The sequence below is a fragment of the Podarcis bocagei genome (genome assembly GCF_964188305.1).
Source record: "Podarcis bocagei genome assembly, chromosome: 2".
Taxonomy (NCBI): Eukaryota; Metazoa; Chordata; class Lepidosauria; order Squamata; family Lacertidae; genus Podarcis; species Podarcis bocagei.
The window spans coordinates 90,128,938-90,149,163 of NC_138126.1; the positions used below are offsets into that span (position 1 = coordinate 90,128,938).

Here is a 20,226-nt window from a genome sequence, read left to right on the forward strand (position 1 = left end):
TCCATCATAGGCTCAGGTTGTATATATGTGTAAATAAACCCTATATGATGAAGACATCACTGTCTCTGTTGTGCCTCATTTCCAAAACGAAACATGGACCTGGTGCCTGGAACTCTTGGAATCTCACACTGCTTGGAGATTTTGGTGGTGAGCAACGGTATATTAAATAAATAATGTTTAATTCTCTCACTCTATTACTACTACTACTTTTATTTTAATAACTTGCATTCCAGTCCATCAAAGATCGACCCAAGATGGCTCATAAAATTTAACAACAACTAAAACATTAAAACCACAGAATATAACATTTGGTGTCTTTGAGTTTACATCCTGGTGTCTCTTGTTCCAACAGGGCCAGAACTTTGTAATAAGGTTTGTCACAGAGTTCCATGTTACTTAGAAAGGAAGCAGAATTGTCTGTACAAGGTCAGGGAGGCTATTTTGTCTTAATTGCTTGGAAACTTGTAAGTGGTATATAAATTGATGACTGGTGATAATTCATGTCCCATAGCCTTTTTCTTCCTTTCCTCTTCTTTGCCCCTTAGTGACTCAGCTTGCTTCGAAACTGATCTGCTTTGTGCTATGACTAGCCCAAGATGGCTCACCATTATTGTATTTCATTTATTAATAATCACATTCTAAACCACTGCCTCAAGGCGATTTACATATAAGGTAATGAAAAACAAGTTAAAAGCAGTTAAGGCTGCTCGCCCTCCCTTCCCAGCATTACACACTAAGCAGGGTTAAGGAACTGAGGGGGCTGGTAGAAGAGTCATGATGTGTAGACCTTTTATGGCTTGTGGTCTCTGAGCTAAAGGAAGCTTCTGAGAATTTTGCAAGACATAAATATTTAGGTCCACTTGTTGTACAAGTCAGTGACGCCTGCCTTTGGGGAAGTAGCCACATCTCACTTTTGAGGGAACAGCAAACAGTGCTAAGTGCTCAAACAGTTCTGGAGCGCTGGAGCTGCACTACACCACGAGAAAAGAACAAATGGCACGTCGGAGGCCAGGTAGGAACTGGATAGCAAAAAAAGAAACTTGAAGGGTTTGTGTGTGTGCATGTAGGCCTGTCTTCTCTACCTTGACCAGCGTTTGCTTTGATGGATTGGTCTACTTACTCTACTGAAAGAAGTGACGTTTGAAAAGGGAGACCAATACCAATTTAGAGGGTAATTATTAGGCCAACTATGTGGGCAGAACAGAGGCTTCATCAGGTTCAGCAAAAGCACAGTGTGAATGGGATGGAGCAGTATGTGCTTGCTCTGCGAAATCAAGTAAAGAAGCAGCCTGACTCTATCCGTGAGGATACTGGTCTCACCAGCATTCCTGGTTGACCTGCTCCCAACATTATGTGTTTCTGGTAGAGAAGCAGTGACTCATCCTGGCTTATTGACTTAATATTTGCCTCCAGTGTTTCTTGACTTCTAGCCCACTGTCTTTACTAAACAAAGAGCCCTTGTGATATAGCGGTTAAAGTGTTGAACTAGGACCTGGAAGACTAGGGTTCAAATCCCAAAGAAGCCAGAAAGTTTACTGAGTGACCTTGGGCCAGTCGCCATTTCTTAGCCTGACCTACTGCATAGGATGTTTGTGAGAATAAAATGGGGGTGGGGAGAAGTGTGTCTGCCTCCTTAAGCTCATTGGAGGGAAGGTAGGATATAAATGTGATGATGTTACAAAGGACCACACTGCTTTTGAACACACCTCTGCAACCTGGCATGCATTCTCTTCCATGACCCACCCACCCACTCCTGGCTGCCTCTTTGAGATTATGATTTGGGCATTCTCTCTTGAGTTTCATTCTACTCTCTTTGTCTCTGACTCTGGATGGAAAGGGATGTTTATTTATCTTTTACTGTATGGTCTCAGGGTGGTGTACAGTGTATTAAAACTCACCAATACATATTTCTAAAACATATTTAGTCTAAAGTAATAACCAGTATCAAAGGTTACCTATATCTCTACCTGGATTTTATTTATATTATGGGTTGTATCCAGCTTCTCATTCCACATGAGGACTTCAGTTTCATTCTCTTCCCCTTGCTTGGCCCCCAGTTCCCACACTCAGCCTTGGAAAACAAATTTGGGTCAGTGCAGGAGGCACGTGAGAAGAGGAGAAGGAGGAGAAGTGCCATTGCACTTACGGAAGTGGTTCTGCATGCACAGTGATTTGGCTGGCTGCAACCGTAGCATTCTTTGATAAGGCATGCCAGACAGGAAGAGATGTAATACGGAAGCGCTAGCACTGCTGTGAGAGCAGCTTAAAAATGGAATTTACCGTATTTTTTGCACCATAACACTCACTTTTTTCCTCCTAAAAAATAAGGGGAAATGTCTGTGCGTGTTATGGAGGGAATGCCTACGGGTGGCATGCCTACGGATTTTCCTCCTCTAAAAACTACGTGCGTGTTATGGTCTGGTGCGTGTTATAGAGCGAAAAATACAGTATATATATTTAAGGTAGATGTGTGCTTGTATCAAACCTGTCCATTTTACCCAGCCTTCCAAAACAAAAACCATAGTAACACATAAGGCAGTGGCCAACTAGATTACATGATTAGTTTGTTACCCTAGAATCAATGGGATGTATGGAGCACCATCTCCCCAGTTTGTTCCCTGCCCTCCCTTGCAACATATGCTTAATGAGATCATGGTGATATGGGCAGGAAAGCCATGTGAAGTATACTGCGTCTGGCTGGGACTCAACTTTGCAAAGGTTCTACTCATAGAAGGCAAGAGATAGAAAGCAGTTCCTATAAAGAGGCAACAGAATGGCCAAATAATAAAAAGAAATTTTGGCTCAGCTTACAACCAGAGGCATACATTTCCTGTTCACCTTTTCTTTCTCCTTTCTATAAGCTATGCATACTTGCCAGATGTATTTTCAGGGAGCTTAGGAATTTTATAGGCAGACACTGTAGTTTTTAACTGATGTGTTTCTTTCCTGCTCATATGCTAGTATTACAATATGTATTTTATTTGTTTTACTATCAGGTGTTTTTTGTCACTATCCCCCGCCCTGAGATCATGTGAAGAAGGGTTTCCTCTTGTGGATTCTAACCTCACATACATAGGATCACAGGTTTGGAAGGGATCCATGAGTATCGTTCAGACTGACTCCCCTGAAACCTATAACAATATAAAATAATGCCCTATTTGCTTTGATGGTTATAACTACAGTGGTACCTCGGGTTACAGACGCTTCAGGTTACAGATGCTTCAGGTTACAGACTCCGCTAACCCAGAAGTAGTACTTGGGTTAAGAACTTTGCTTCAGGATGAGAACAGAAATTGTGCGGTGGTGGCGCGGCAGCAGCAGGAGACCCCATTAGCTAAAGTGGTGCTTCAGGTTAAGAACAGTTTCAGGTTAAGAATGGACCTCCAGAATGAATTAAGTTCTTAACCCGAGGTACCACTGTACAAGAAGCCTGTGTTTAGTGTTTTGGCTGGTGAACTCAAAGGCACACTAGCTAATTGTCAGTCTGCAGGAAGAACCTTGCTCTACCGTGTATTTCTCTCCTCCAATGCACCCTTTTTCTGTCACACATCTTTTCCCTTGTCCATCCCTTTCCATAGCATTTTCTGTCTCACTCCTGCACACATGCTGTGAGTGGGGCAGTGGGTGGCTTACAACTTGCAATGGATGAATCTGTCAATTTCTGTTTCTCAGTTTCTAATTTCTTGAATCTTAAATTCACTTCTCCGCTCTTCTGCATCAGTTTAAGGTTTGTTTGTTTTTTAACAAAAAATTAACATCATGAACATTCATTTGTATCATAATTCGTTTTGGAGAAAGATCGTAAATTTGATGCTTCTTAAAAGTGGGAGAAGTTACGGTTACATTCATTTGCATTCTAGTGTGAATTTCTCCTAATGGACACATTCATGCATGCAATTTTGCCAAATATACACATGCAAACAGCACTCCTTGAGAACATAACACAGGAAGAGCCCTTGGCCAAAGGCCCATCTAGTCAAGCATCATCTTCCCCACTGTGGCCAACCTAATAATAATAATAATAATAATAATAATAATAATAATAATAATAATATATGCCTTCCATCCAGAGGCATAGTTGGGGGGGGGGGGCTAGCCAGATTGTTTTGCCCCAGGTGAAGCCTCCAGAGGGGTGCCATTAAGGCTCCTAGCCTGTATGTGTGTGTACACATATGTGTGTTTGGTGCATGTGCCAAACTGGGTCTTTGACCCTGGTGAAATAAAGCCTGGGTTCGCCCCTGTGCCCATCTGCCTGGATTGCCCAGCCACTCTAGGCAACTCCCAACAGAAAACATTAAAACCACAATACGACATCACACACTTAAACCTTTGGCCCCCAGCCGTGGTGGAGCTTCAAGCTCGGGGGGGGGGGGAGCGAGAGCAGGCAGGGGCGCGGCTGGCGCGCATCCCAGGGGGCGTGGTACACCACCCGCAGGGGTGTGGCATGTGCCCTGGGGCCTTGGCACACCGCCTGCAGGGGCATGGCACCCAGCGCTGGATGAGGGGGCAGCCGCGATGGCACCCCAGCCGGATTGTACCACCAGGATCTTGCGCTCCCCCCCGCACCCCTGTTCCTTCACCAGTGGCCCCCAGACTAAGGAAGGTTCCCCAACCCTCCTGAACACCCTCATACATCTGCGAAGCCCAGTAGCAGAACATGAATGCAGAAGCAGCCTCCCACTGTGCTCCTGAGCAGCTGGTATTCAGAGGCATGCTGCCTGTGGTACTGGAGTTAATATACAGCCACCATAACTAGTAACCATTAATAACCTTATCTTTCATTAATTTCCCTAATCCTCCTTTAAAGCAAACCAAGCCCTTCATATATCTTATGGTATTGAATTCAAGGGGAATAATTCAATGTTGGACAAAGCCAATAGTTTCAACATTTGGGCTTTCCAGGAGGAATGATCTTCATTCTTCTTCTCGCACGCACTGTTCGGGGGGTGTGTGTTTCTCCTGGCACCCCTCAGTGACCCAGTTTTGAGGCATGTGGATGGGAGCAGGGCGGGGAAAGCACCATTTAACAAGTAGAAGTTCTTGCATTGCTTCCACGGATGGGACTCTTTGTTGAATCCTGTTCCATGGTTTTAACTACCTTATTTTTTGCTCTATAAGACTCACTTTTTCCCTCCTAAAAAGTAAGGAGAAATGTGTGTGCGACTTATGGAGGGAATGGAGGCTGCGCAGCTATCCCAGAAGCCAGAACAGCAAGAGGGATCGCTGCTTTCGCTGCACAGCGATCCCTCTTGCTGTTCTGGCTTCTGGGATTCAGAATTTTTTTCTTCTTGTTTTCCTCCTCCAAAAACTATGGTCTTATGGTCTGGTGAGTCTTATAGAGCGAAAAATACGGTATATGCTGTGTGAAGAAGTACTTCCTTTTATATCTTCTAATGTTTAGCTTCATTGGATAGCCCCAGGCTCTAGCATTAAAAAATACTAAGATACTCTCTTCACTTTCTTCACACCATGAAGCACATGTCTTTATACACGTCTATCACTTTCCACATCTTCTAAACTGAAAAACCCAAAATGATGTAACTTTTCTTCATAGGGAAGTTGTTCCACCCTCTCCGTTGGTTGGGCTTTTCTGAAACCTTTTCAGTCCCCAATATCCTTTTTGATGTGTTGTGACCAGAACTGTACTGTATATCGTATTCCTAGTGCAGTCACATCATAGATTTGTATAAGGGCTTTATGATGTTGACAGTTAATCCGTTTCCTAATGAGCCCAACACAGAATTTACTATTTTCATAACTGCTGCATGTTGGGGTTCAACATTTTCATTTAACCATCCACCAAGGCCTCAAAATTCCTGGTCAGTCACCCCCACTTCAGACTAGATTAGTATAAGTGAAGTTATAATTTTTTGCTCCAATGCGCAAAAGTTAGTTGTTTTTGCTTTAAGAAATAAAAACAAGATAATTACTAATTCCCACTGAAGTGTTCTGTGTCAACTTTGCACACCTGTATCAGTGAGCAACCTAGCACAGAGATGTGGATTTAACGTTGTTGGTTAGCCATGTAGTAAACAGTTGCATTATATGAGAAGATGAGGGCTGGGGAAAGAAGCGGAATAATTTTTTTTAACTTATTACCTACTCTACCCCAGCTCATAGAACATTCTCCAAAGGATCAAACAAGTGGGATAGTGACTGTTCTCATAGTAATCATTCTCATACCTATTAGAATACCTCAAGCAAAGCAATCCAATGGTGGCCACACATGAAGGAAGCCATGCATCTCTCACTGGAACTATGCTACATTTCTGTGGTGATGCATACAATCATAGGATGTGGTGGTTTTTTTGGAGGGGGGTTAACCTGTGTTTGTGTTGAAACATCACTGAAAAGTTGAGTGGTCCCATTGGCTCTTACAAAATTTGCTCCATACAGCTGGGGCTACAAAGCTATCTGAATGGGGCCTTTTACCAGATTTGGATCTGGCCTCTGTGATACTGATCTCATAGACACTAAGGGGATCCATTTCCCATGTGCTTCATTTATTTTAGGCATTTGTACCCTGCTCTTGAGAAGCTTTCTAGAGAGGCTTACATAAAATCAAAACAAAACACTCCCTGCTTGTAGGCTTGCGGTCTTAAAAACACAGACACACAAGGGGAAAGCGACAAGGAGAGAAGAGAAAAAGCAAAACTCAGGCACCAATTTCTAGGCAGTTGTTCCTATATTGACTATTATTTTGTTCCATGTGGCTTTGTACATGGACTTACCCATATGGAGAAGAAATACTTGCTAGGTGGCACACAGCCACTTCTGCAGTTGTGGCAGTAGTTTTTCCAGCCACTCACAGCTATAACTCTCACTATCCTGGTTTGCTACCTGGACCTAAGCCATGGTTTGGCTTAGCATGATGTCTAAACTTGGATTGCTGGGTTCCCTCACTTCAGTCAAGCTACAGGCTGTAGTCAAGGTTTGTTTTCTGCTTATCACTCATAGGTTTGTCTCAGTGGCAGATTTAGGTTTGATGAGGCCCTAAGTTACTGAAGATAATGGGGCCCTTTATATGTCCAGCTGTCCTTTGTCAACCACAAATTGTCACTGTTTTTGTGTTGAATATATGCTACATGGTAATTTATGGACCTAATAGGTCCATACACAACACAAACACTGTTGCTGTATGTAGGTTTTATTTTATTTGTTTTTTTATCTTATATTTTGGAAACGTACATCCAGTTTTTTTCCTTTAAATTTTTTTGGGGCCCCCAAGAGAGTGGAGCCCTAAGCTATAGCTTGTTTAGCTTATACATAAATCCGGCACTGGTTTATCTGGGGGAGACAAGCAACATGCCCAAGTTTGCATGTAACACCAAACCAAACCATGGGTAAGCTCTGAGTAATGGAGCAGCTGCTGGACTGGAGGAGGAGTGAAATAGCTGCAGTTTTTGCTGTGAATACCAGCATGCTGTCTTGATCACGTACAGCCATAAGAACTGGGTCACTGTGTACTTTCTAAGCCACATTACATATTTTTCTACATGGCCATTTTGCATAAACCAGTGGTGTCCAAACGTTTTTCAAAGAGGGCCAGATTTGATGAAGTGAAGGGCCATGGCTGCCAACCAAAGGGCCAACCAAAGTTGTTGACCTTTTTTTAGGATTGAAGTTGTAGTTGTTGAGCTTCTTTTAGGTTGGAGGTTGGAGTTGTTGAGTTTCTTTTAGGACTGGAGGTTTTTTTAGGATTTTAAACCAGGAAATAAACTGCCACAGGGACCGGATTAGGCCCCCGAAACAGACTTTGGACATGCCTGGCATAAACAGAATACAGTAAATGATGATTATCAAAGGGTGTGTGGATTTTAATACCACCCCTTAGCTACTGTTTCTTTCTCTAGATTCCATAGAAAGTTTGACCCCATCTGAAAGGGATTATGAGAATGTTGTACCTCCCCATTTGCTGAGATGGCAACAACCAACCCCACAGCAAACACAGAAAGCAGATACAGGTAAGTGATTCTTAACAGCACAATAATGTCCATGGCCTCAATCTGGTTTGGGGATTGGGAAGAAGCCAATGCATGTGCTGTGGAAATGCCTGTGAGGTCTCACCCTATCACCCCATCCAAAGGGCCTACTAGAACCTGTTTAAATAATTGCTCACCTAGATCATTTCCAGGTAAATAAATAAACTATCCTATTGGGGGAGTTAAAGCCATATATTGGGGGAGTCAAAGCTATTCGTGTAGTTAAAGCCATGGTTTTCCCAGTACTGATGTATGGAAGTGAGAGCTGGACCATAAAGAAGGCTGATTGCCGAAGAATTGATGCTTTTGAATTATGGTGCTGGAGGAGACTCTTGAGAGTCCCATGGACTGCAAGAAGATCAAACGTATCCATTCTTAAGGAAATCAGCCCTGAGTGCTCACTGGAAGGACAGACCGTGAAGCTGAGGCTCCAATACTTTGGCCACCTCATGAGAAGAGAAGACTCCCTGGAAAAGACCCTGATGTTGGGAAAGATGGAGGCACAAGAAGAAGGGGACGACAGAGGACGAGATGGTTGGACAGTGTTCTCGAAGCTACAAACATGAGTCTGACCAAACTGCGGGAGGCAGTGGAAGACAGGAGTGCCTGGCATGCTCTGGTCCATGGGGTCACAAAGAGTCAAACACGACTAAACGACTAAACCACAAATTAGGGGAGTAGGTTGACGCAGATCATGAGCTGAGTGACCACACCTTTTGACATCTTTCCAAGGCCTTCATTATTTTTAACCAATAGGATGTTTCGTTAAATGACTCACTGATGCTGATAGGTCAGCTTCGTGCAGAAAGGTAGAATGGATGTGTCCTTGAGCGATACACCTCCCTTAAACTAAGGCTGTGTGCACACTGTACCTTTATAGCACATTCAAAACATCATTTTCATATAAGCAGCTTTTTTTTTCCTAGACAGAATGGTGCCAGAACGTACCTCCCTCAGATGACCCACCCCAGAAGCCCTCCTTCTCCTGCTTTGATCAAACACCATCTATTACAGATCATGTATCAGGATGCCTGGTGCTTATCTGCCTGCTGTACACACTAGGCTCATCTGTCCTTTCAGAAGGATTGAGCCTAGAAGACAAGGAAATTGGTGGTCTGAGGCACCACTTAACAGGCCCATGGAGAGTTTGTCTGAGGCACAGGGCAGGCTTCTTGATAGAATAAAACTATAAACAAAAAAGCAGCCAGTCCCTGCCCACCCCACCTTCAGCTGACTTAGGCCTCCGAGGCCCAGGGCCAGTATACCCACCTGTGTCCCTCCCTCTGCCGGGGCCTGTCAATATACATTAGGGGGGCTCACCCCAAGTATCACCCTCCACCACCCCACCTCATCTTTGAACTACAGATCCCACCATCTCCCATCCACAGCAGGTGTAGTGGGGGGAGGAAGTGGGCTGCACTTAAGCATGTCATCTCATATACACATGCCTTTTACATATGTACAGGTCACATCTGGCCCCTTACTCTGTGATACCAGCTATTTCTCTGTGTGTGCTATAATAGTCACTCTTATTGGTTATCTGCAGGTGTGCCCACACCCACCAGATTTACTGATCATACGGACTGCTGTTGTCAGAGAGCGTCTATCATCACCCTCTACATCTTGGTGTTTGTTTCCCTGTTAATAGCGTCAGCTGCCTTTGTGCTGGCCTTTCTGAAATGTAAGTTCAAAAGAGGACCCAGAAGGGCACATCATCCTATGCCGCTGGTCATTTTAGTCCAAACATTCTCAAACTTTATACTGTGAGAGGAACTGTTAATGTGCCACAGGAAACAGACTAAAAAAAATAGGATTCCTGCTAGCCTAAAGTACCCACTCCCAGAGGAGGAAGCCCACTGTGCTTCCACATTATGTACAGTTCTTGCCTTCTTTCATTCAGCCCCACCAGAAGGGGGCGAGTCATGTTACCACACCTCTCTGCATTGTCTGATCAGTCACTGCTAATGCAGCAGGCCCAGAGCCACTCAGATGGAAATGCAGCAGTCGGGCTTCTTGCGTGGGTAAAGGAAGTTCTCACTCTTAGCATGCTCATGTATGAACCCTTCTTGGGTGTGAGAATGAAATGTACCTTCAGCTTCTCTCCAGAAAAAAGTGCACTTATCAGAAGTTCATGAGGCATTGTACTAATTGATGTTAGGGCAAAAGGTGTGTTGTGAGGAGGAGTGGAGAAAATGTGGCACCCTCTTGGTTCGGCACCCAGTGTGGACAAACCGGTTGAGTACCCTTAAATCCGCCTCTGTCTGTGGCCTTCCTGATGCTGTTGGCCTCCAACCTTTGTCAGCCCCAGCCAGCATGGCAAGTGGTTAGGGTGATGGAAGTTGTACTCTACTAGCATCTAGAGGGCCACAGGTTCACCATCTCTGATACACAGAATCAAAGCCTTTTGCTGTGGGCAGCTGATGTGGTCACTTCCTGATGTGATTTTCATGGGACTATTGTGTATGTGAGAAGTTGTCAAGTACCAGTTGATTAAATATTCAAATACAGATTTGGCTCTTTTAGAGGATAGCTAGCTGCCTTGGGTTTCTGAGGATAGTTCAGCTATGTTGCTGTAGCACCGGCATGTACACTGGAAGAACAGTAGCCAAGTTGTTAGAGGGAAGATGGTGTTAGGAGCTCTACAGCCCAAAGGAATAGAGGAAAGACAGGGCTGAATTATAGGTTAAATCCACAGCCTGTTGTGACGATCCATGGGCAATGGATCAAAACCTTATGTACTCTCTGCTGGGCTGGGTAGAATACATTTGTAATATATAAATGTGCAAATATCCACAGCATTAAGCACTGAACAGTATAGAATGGGGAGCCCAGTTTTGGATGGATGTGTATGACTAGCAAGCTATGCTAAGATCTGGAGCTTTCATGATTAGTACATAGAATCGTTTCAGTACCATGGTTTCTTATCCCAGAGCTCTGTGTGTTTCAGTTATTCCTCAGTGTCCAGGGGACTTTCAGAAGTATCAAACAAAGTGCCTTTACATCTCCACTCTTAAACATACCTGGGCAAAGGCACGGAGGGACTGCAGTAGGCGAAGTGCGCCCCTGGCAACGGCTGAAGTGGTGAGCATTGGTGAATTTCCTGGAACTAACCTTGCATAGAGAATTAATTAGATTTCAGTGATGCAGGACACACACACACACACACACACACACACACACACACACACACACTGTTCTTCCCATTCTTGATCCTCATAGTTTTCTGTGAAGGTCCATCTGCTACTCAGTTTCTTTACTTAACTCTATTCCTAGGTACAGTAGTGGCATACAATTGCAGCCTTTTATGTACCATGTGTGACCTTTCCCCTTCCCAGAATTTTACTCAGATTCTCGCTTCACAACTTTCTCCTGCCATTTGTTTCCTGAACACTGCCAAATGTGCTGAAGGCACCTCACTGGCCACTGTGGGATGTTGAACCCAACAAAGAAGAAATATGTCCCAACCCACCCACCCACAACAAATGAGATCTAAATATCAAAATTATACAAAATAGAATAGTATGAACTAGTTATATAAAGCAACTTTATATCACAAATAAGAACAAATTCAAGCTGAGTGCTAATCCACACTTCTGCTTGGAGTATGACTTCCCTTGATCTGGACAGTATAGTTCTGTTGATGTAGCCTAGAATAGCATTAGCCGTTTTTTGTTGTTGTTGCTGCTGCTGCTGGCTCATGTTAAGCTGTTGTCTACTAAGACCTATGGATACTTTTCATATGTACTACAGTGGTACATTGGGTTACAAATGCTTTGGGTTACAAACACTTTGGGTTACAAACTCTGCTAACCTGGAAGTAGTACCTTGGGTTGAGAACTTTACCCCAGGATGAGAACAGAAATCACGCACCGGTGGCACAGCAGCAGCGGGAGGCCCCATTAGCGAAAGTGCGCCTCAGGTTAAGAATGGTTTCGGGTTAAGAACGGACCTCCAGAACGAATTAACTTTATAACCCAAGGTACTACTGTACTGGCAAGCCAGGTGTCCCCCATCTTATATTTGTGCAGCTGATTCTTCCTGTCTAAGTGTAGAACTTTACATTTGAGCCTATTGAATTTAATTATGTTAGTCTGGGCCCATCTTGAATCCTGATTCTGCCTTCTGTGGCCTTGGCTCCCCTTCCCAGTTTGGTGTCACCTGCAAATTGGATGAGCATCCCCTTAATTCCTTCATCTAAGTTGTTTATAAAGACGTTGAAGAACCATGGGCCCGGCACAGAACCCCATGGCAACCCACCTGTCCCTTTTTTCCAGGATGACGAGGAACCATTAGTGAGCACTCAGTCAGTCAATCTCATTTAGTTTGTTAAATTAGAGGTGCAGTTGCTATAGTCCAGAGCTATCTCAGAGGTCCTAATTTGGAGGGTAACTTGCAGTTCCTTTTTAGTGCTGCTTATACTCTTCTGGAGTGAGGGGGAGGGCAAAGAGCAGACTCTGATCTGACCTTTCCTGCTTTCCGAACACAGTTCAGAAACTTCAGCAAGTGCAAAATTCAGCAGCTAGGTTGCTCACCAGAGCGAGATGGTTTGAGCATATTACTCCGATCCTGGTCTGACTGCACTGGCTACCAGTTAGTTTCCGGGCCCAATTCAAAGTGCTGGTTTTGACCTATAAAGCCTTAAACGACTCAGGACCACAGCACCTCAAGGACCGTCTCTTCCCATATGAAACTACCTGGACCCTGAGATCATCTTCTGAGGCCCTTCTTCATGTGCCTCCACCTTGAGAGGTCAGGAGGGTGGCAACATGAGAACGGGCCTTCTCTACAGTGGCTCCCCATCTGTGGAATGCTCTCCCCAGGGACGTTCGCCTGGCACCTTCATTATATACCTTTAGGTGCCAGGCAAAAATGTTTCTTTTTAACCATGCCTTTGGTTGATCTGATTGACATCCTATGCGCTTTTAAAATGTGGCTCTCTTATGGGGGGATGTGTTATTGGGTTGTTGTTTTTATTGTGGTTATATATATATTGTGGTTTTTATGTTTATCTTTTCTGTGAACCACCCTGGAACCTCCGGGTATAGGGTGGTATATAAATTCAATAAAATCATCATCATTATCATCATCATCATCTCTCCTTAGATCAAGGAGGTTAATCTGAACCTTGGAAATAATTCTGAATACTGGGTTGACAACCCTGAAGGAGAACAGAATAAAGTGACTGGCAGGTAAGTAAGCTTCATTTACTGCTGTTGGCCTCCTCTCCAAATTCCTATCTGCTCACAAGAATTTTATGACCACATGAAGCTGCAAATGTGTGCTGCACTTTTCAAAAGAGAACATTATGAAATCAGCTGACAAGGGTCACATCATGGGCTGTAGGTATCCATTAAGCTCCAGAAGAGAGAGAGAGACAGAACGAAGACCAGTGTGGGCTAGGTAGAGCAATTACCGTATTTTTCGCCCTATAGGACGCACTTTTCCCCCTCCAAAAATGAAGGGGAAATGTGTGTGCATCCTATGGGGCGAATGCAGGCTTTCGCTGAAGCCTGGAGAGCAAGAGGGGTCGGTGCGCACCGACCCCTCTCGCTCTCCAGGCTTCAGGAGAGCCCCACCGCCAGCCCCGCAAACTCGGGAGACAGCGGGAGAGGCACAGCGCGCCTTTCCCGCTGTCCCCCGACTTGGTTAGAAGGCTGGCGGAGGGCTTCCCCCTCCTCCAGTCCCACAAGCTCCCAGAGCCATGCCAAAGCTGCACGCAGCTTCGGCATCGCTCTGGGTCCTGTTCTGGGGGCCCCGCGCCTGGGGGAGGAGGAAATAAATTTTTCCCCTTTATTTCACCCCCCAAAATCTAGGTGCGTCCTATGGGCCAGTGCGTCCTATAGGGCGAAAAATACGGTATATGAATGCCAATGTATACAACCTTTAGTTTGTGTGATGAATTCACCACATGTTTATTTTCCCCAGAGATCCTGGGAATGCTGCATCATGTACAACACAAGATTCCATCTCAGGGCCCATCCTGCTTCTTGTCCTGTGCCTAGAAAACATGGCTCTGAGTGATTTTCTGCTGGTCCCATGCTTTCTAGGCATAAATCTAGTGGTTTTGCCTTTGCCCCACCACTTTCCCCCAGAAAACCTGCTCTTTAGCTCTAATTCAGAGCAAGCAGAAGTATGGATGAGCCTTCAGTATATCTCAGTTTTCTTGAGAAACCCTACTAGTGTGGGTTAAGCCCTGGATATGGCAAGTTGTAATTTTGACTAACCAAAGCACTCAGAAAGCTGGTCCATCATATCAGAATTCTCCAGAGGAGTCTATATATCGAGAAATTATCACATTAAAAATACATGAGAACCAAGCCTTTAGGTGGGCACCAAATGTTATTCGAGAGATGACAAACCTACCAGTGCTTCCCTAAGTAAATTGTCACACTAGGTACTGTAATTGTTTCCGCCTCCTGATGTTTCTGTAGGAACTTACAGCACAGACCTGTAAAGGTTAAGGGGTTCAGTGTCAATCGAAACCCCCAAACTGATAGGCTGTCACCACTCCTGTTAACAGTCCACCCCCAACTCAGACCTGGGAGATGCCAGACTCCTGCAAGATTCCAGGAAATAAGAACTAAAACGCTACTCTCTGCTGTGTGTAGCCTCCAGCAGAACAAAACACTTACATGTTAGCCCAGTGTGACCAAAGAGATCTAAGGCACCGGTTTAGATCAAGGCAAGTTTCCAAACAACCACATAAAAGTATAGCATATATTGAAGATTTCTAAAATAGCAGAATGAGAACCCTGTTAACCAATTAGAATGAGAGATTTTACAGTTGGTAGGAAGTGCTGATCAGTTAGGAAGGGGATTGGCCAACCAAAGGAAGCCAGTTCTCCTTGATATCACATCATTGAGGCTTATCATATCCACCAAGGGAAATTTTATCATTAGCATTTGCCAACAATCCAGTGAGGTGTGACAAGGTGTGTGAATGGAGCCAACCTCCTTCTGATGTTTCATGTCAGATGGAGAGCAGTGGTGGTCCATCTTCTGTGCGTGTGATGCTTTCGACATGAGTAGTTCTCTCCTAGGCAATGGAGTACAGGGTTTCTAGATGTAGATGTAGATTCTCCTAAAGTGATTGAGAGGGGGAGAGACTGGATTTTTTTGTTACCTGTGCAGTGAATCAGCATATTCAACACCTAATAAATCCTTCATCTGGACCTTCCTTTAAGGTCACTTCCACCCTATTTTCACTGGAATTGACCTCCTTTGTTCACTGATTTTTTATGTGTAAATTTCATTTGTAATGACAGCCCATGTGAGCTCCTCTGCTGTCTTCCCAATTTATTCAGACCTGATAAGGGCCTCTTTTTGTTGTAAAATACAATTGCAGCACCAGTCTGTCTAGTGTGGACTGGCAAAGTACTATGGAGAGTACTTTTGAGTTATTGTACCTTTTTAATTAGTCACATCCTCCTAATTAGTTGATTCCTTTTCAGTCACTATGGCCATGACTTTCATGAATTGTCCTTCATAAGTCATTTCCTGTTCCCTGCAAATTACAGGAGTGGAGGAGTTTATTGTCGTTAATTGGTTGTATTTATGTTAGACACTTTGAGTGTTTCATTTTGGAATTGGAGAGCTCAGATGGAAATGCTCCAATAAAATGAATTAGTAATATATAGTGGAACATTGCCCAATGAAAACAGCGTTATCTAAAGTGTCATGTAGGTCCACCGTTTTAATTCTGCTTCCAACTGATTGCAGAAAGGCAACGAATGCCTCACCAGTGCTAAAGAGTCCTGATCAGTTGAAAGCAATCTACGTGTCCTTGTGTGTTCCTTAACTGACACTTGTAGAATTGGGTCATTCTTTCCCAGTAAAAATGAAGCATGTTATTCTTTCTTTATAGAACTCGGAAGACAGAAAATGAAAATTGTACATTTGTCTCCTGGAAAAACAATACGATTGCTCCTTCACAAACTTCTTGCACCCATCCTTTGTATTACATTTGTGAAAAATATCAAGCATAAGAAAGAATATATTTCCATGTTACTTTGTAAGCTTTATATTGTCATTTGTGAAAAATTACGGCATGTAACTGTAATGTGCTCGTCTATGTATGTGCTCTGTTCATAGTTTCAATGTACGGCGGACTTTGCACTTCTATGGCCGGTTGCACAGGAATATGTCTCACATGGCTGTTATAGTGCTATGGAAGTATATCTCCAGAGCAGAAACAAAACAGCCAATTTTGAGGTGGGCAAACAGCTGAGAATGGTCTTTTTTTAATTTGGTATAGCACTAAAGAGCAGGTGTGTCTGCTTGCGGCGACCAGCTCTTGGTCTTCTTGTGTGTGTTTGTGCAGAGACTTTGCATCTTGTCTTCCACCACATCACTGTTGGGGGCAGAAATGGATCATGCTCTGAAAACTGAAAAAAGAAAGAAAAGGAAGTAAACAGGAAATGGGAAGGGCGAGAGAGAGCATTAAATATGGCTTTAAATAGCACAAGCATGTTACGAGAACAAGGGAACAGCAAACTGAAAAACAGTTCCAAAAGTGGATTTCAGCCAGAAAAAAAGGATGTTAGAAATGTGCCTCAGTAATGAGAGGGAAATCAGAGAAAATTGCCTCGCTGCTCATCTGGCAATGTGAACTAATATTGAAAATACAAAAGAAGAAAGAGGAAAAAGAGGGAAAATGTTCAGTGCTGGCTTTGATTCAGTCTTTCTAAAGTTCAGGATATGACTGGATGATTATGCAAACGTGTAAAAATAAGGGAAGGCAAAGAATGAAAATGAAAATACAGAAGAAGAAGCTCAAATTATACTTACCTGATTTCAAGGAATTGAGCTGAGCCTAAAGTAATACACTGTTGTGTATGGAACTTGCTTGAGAAATGCTGAGTTAAAGATAGACAAATCTCACAGTTTTGGTTTCTCCTCATTTCAACTTTTTCCAATCTTAATTCACCCTTATTTCTGCATCAGTTTGTAAATATTTTTAAAGTTCATGAAAAATTATTTGCATTTTCCTGTGCTTTTCTCCTTGTATGTTTTGGATGCAGTTGTGCCCAGCGTATGCATTTTTGCCAGCATATTCCCTAATATGCTATTATCACTAACGCATATTTTTAATGTCTGCATTCTTTTACATACTGTTGTTATTGTTGTTAGAGAACTGCATCACAAAAGTGCAAATTTCAAAGGGTAGCTGTGTCTTGTGGTTGTGTACTGGGTCTAGAAGTCTGGATTGGGTAGATTTACTTCAGTATGCAAAGTTTGATCTTCGCCCTTCAAACTAGGTCAAATTACAAATGCAAACACTTCTTGACTGGCATAAACTGAGAAGTATTTCAAATGAATAAGGTAGTAGCAATAACGATTGGATTCTGAGTACACTGGTACCTTGGTTCTCGAACCCAATCTGTTCTGGAAGTCCGTTCGCAAACCAAGGCATGGCTTCTGATTGGCTGATTGGCCCTGGAAACAATGCTGACAGCCGAAATGGACGTTTGGCTTCCAAAAAACGTTCGCAAACCGCAACACTTACTTCCAGGTTTGCGGCGTTTGGGAGCTGATATGTTTGGGATCCAAGCCGTTTGAGAACCAAGGTACCACTGTATTTCACAATTCACTGAATATCATCTTTGCAGATGTTATTTGGAATCAAATTTTGTAGATCTGTGGGTAAACCACACACAAACACACAGCAGTCCCTGTGAGTGAGCACATTTATGTGTCCCGAAAGAGAGAGGGTCAGACAGCTGAGACTTTGTAGATGGAGTTCAGCTGTGGTGATGGAAGCTGCCAAAGTTTCTCTGGGGATCTGCCTGCTGATGGAGTGTCTATTTGCTTCCAAAAGGCTCTGCTTATATATCACTTCTAGCTGCAGGCAGGTGTTGCATACCAACAAAACTGTAGCCGAAACAAGGCCACTGGGGAACAAGCTGGAGGTATCAGCATACTCATGGAAACCCTAAGTTTTCAAAGTAGGGGGGAAAACCTAAGAAAGTGGAACACCACCACCTTTCATAAAAAAAACCACACCAATGAAGACTGGGCATGCCCACTGGCCATATGAAGAAGGGAATGGAGTATGATGGGAAGGGGCATGGATCTGTGGGTCACCGAACAGGAGCATTTTGCACAGCAGAACTTTTTCTCAAATGTTCAAGGAATGGTAAGTCTTCAATGCTACCTCATCCAGAGGGAATTAAACCCTGTAGGACTGTCCTTGATGTCTTGCCACTTAGGGAAGTGGTGCCATGCACTCATGACAATTTTTTTGAGGTACTTGGAAAAAACCGTTCAGTGTGGGTGGTAAATGTTTCTAAGGAAATCAGTTCATGTTGCATAATTGCCTACCAAGTTTTAAGGAAGTGAGAAGAGAGGTGGTTAAAAGTTACAACAGATACCCTAGTTGGATCCATTGTCCTTCTTTGTTCTCCTTCAGTAGAGTTTCTCCTGTTCTTCCAGCTAGCTAACCATCCCAAATCTGTTTGCCAAAGCCCACGACCTCCCCTCTGCTTGTCTCAGGTGGCATTGCTCTGGACTGCTTAGCTCCCTGAAGAATGGATTATTCTCAGTAGTTTCATGAACAGGAACACCACCAGTTGAATTGCTGTCTTAACAAAATGTCCCTTGCCTTCACTTGTTCTAAAATAATAGGACTAAAGGTAGGGGCTGAGTTCAGCAAAGGTGCTTTCTATTTCCAGCCCGTTTTAGTCACTCACACCCTACGCTCAAGCACCATTTGGCATACTGGAGTCCTTGACCTAATTTCCCTGTCATCAGAAGGGATAGGCATTGTTTCTGAACCTCATCCACCTTTTGTTGCCTTGGAAACCATGAGAGCTAGCAGTCATATTTGCTAATGGAAGGTCATCTGCCTTCTGAGTTGGACTGGTAGACAGTTTTACTAAAGGCATACTGTGAAAGTCCGCCATTTTAAGGTTCTGTATCGGGTAGAAGAAGAGACTTCAGGAGAAGGGCCAAGATTAACACCAACGTTAAGTCTAATCCTAGCCTATATTCAATATTAAATTGGGGTGGGGAGACCCCATTGACCATAAAACATTAGCTGAAGATTCAACTATTCATGCCTACTTCTAATAGACCCATGGCCTTTAAAAAGATGTGATTGAGTCTGGCTCTGGAGCAGTTCTAAGCTTAAATGTTCCTTAATACCAATTTCATTCTATATCTTTTAAGTTTATGAGGCTGCTGTGAGACAGCCTCTATTTAAAGGGCCTATGAAGGGAGAGCAGAAGAGCAGAAGGGGCCATGACTTTGTCCATCGATGGTTATTACCAGTGCTTTTTTTCAAGAAAATAGGTGCTATTTTCAAGAAAATAGGTTCTCACCATGAAGTTGTTACAGTAAGTTGCTGCTCGACAACCCTGAACAGATGCTGGTTTGACAACAGCTTCGTTCACCGCAGGCAGAGGAGTGAAAAACTAGGGCAAGCTGTCTCCCTAGCTAATTTTTGGGTCATAGAATCATAGAATCATAGAGTTGGAATAGACCACAAGGGCCATCGAGTCCAACCCCCTGCCAAGCAGGAAACACCATCAGAGCACTCCTGACATATGGTTGTCAAGCCTCTGCTTAAAGACCTCCAAAGAAGGAGACTCCACCACACTCCTTGGCAGCAAATTCCACTGTCGAACAGCTCTTACTGTCAGGAAGTTCTTCCTAATGTTTAGGTGGAATCTTCTTTCTTGTAGTTTGGATCCATTGCTCCGTGTCCGCTTCTCTGGAGCAGCAGAAAACAACCTTTCTCCTTCCTCTATATGACATCCTTTTATATATTTGAACATGGCTATCATATCACCCCTTAACCTCCTCTTCTCCAGGCTAAACATGCCCAGCTCCCTTAGCCGTTCCTCATAAGGCATCGTTTCCAGGCCTTTGGCCATTTTGGTTGCCCTCCTCTGGACACATTCCAATTTGTCAGTGTCCTTCTTGAACTGTGGTGCCCAGAACTGGACACAGTACTCCAGGTGAAGTCTGACCAGAGCAGAATACAGTGGCACTATTACTTCCCTTGATCTAGATGCTATACTCCTATTGATGCAGCCCAGAATTGCATTGGCTTTTTTAGCTGCCGCGTCACACTGTTGGCTCATGTCAAGTTTGTGGTCAACCAAGACTCCTAGATCCTTTTCACATGTACTGCTCTCAAGCCAGGTGTCACCCATCTTGTATTTGTCCCTCTCATTTTTTTGCCCAAGTGCAATACTTTACATTTCTCCCTGTTAAAATTCATCTTGTTTGTTTTTGCCCAGTT

At 43.7% G+C, this 20,226-nt stretch overlaps 1 protein-coding gene across 1 annotated transcript; it reads left to right on the top strand.

Annotated features, from left to right (window-relative positions):
* Positions 1–858: 858 nt before the first annotated feature.
* Positions 859–16,958, top strand: LOC308579977 (uncharacterized protein). Its single transcript, XM_081181076.1, has 6 exons — positions 859–1,012; positions 7,854–7,964; positions 9,529–9,663; positions 10,930–11,063; positions 13,086–13,171; positions 15,847–16,958. Exons 1-6 carry the CDS (start codon positions 994–996, stop codon positions 15,965–15,967), a joined length of 606 nt encoding a protein of 201 aa, XP_081037202.1. The 5' UTR covers positions 859–993; the 3' UTR covers positions 15,968–16,958.
* Positions 16,959–20,226: the final 3,268 nt, after the last annotated feature.

Bases quoted from the DNA above. Each gene is read 5' to 3' on its own strand.
- LOC308579977 (XM_081181076.1), top strand. The intron at 7,965-9,528 runs GTAAGTGATTCT...GGTTATCTGCAG, and splicing joins AACACAGAAAGCAGATACAG to GTGTGCCCACACCCACCAGA. The intron at 11,064-13,085 runs GTGAGCATTGGT...ATCTCTCCTTAG, and splicing joins CCCTGGCAACGGCTGAAGTG to ATCAAGGAGGTTAATCTGAA.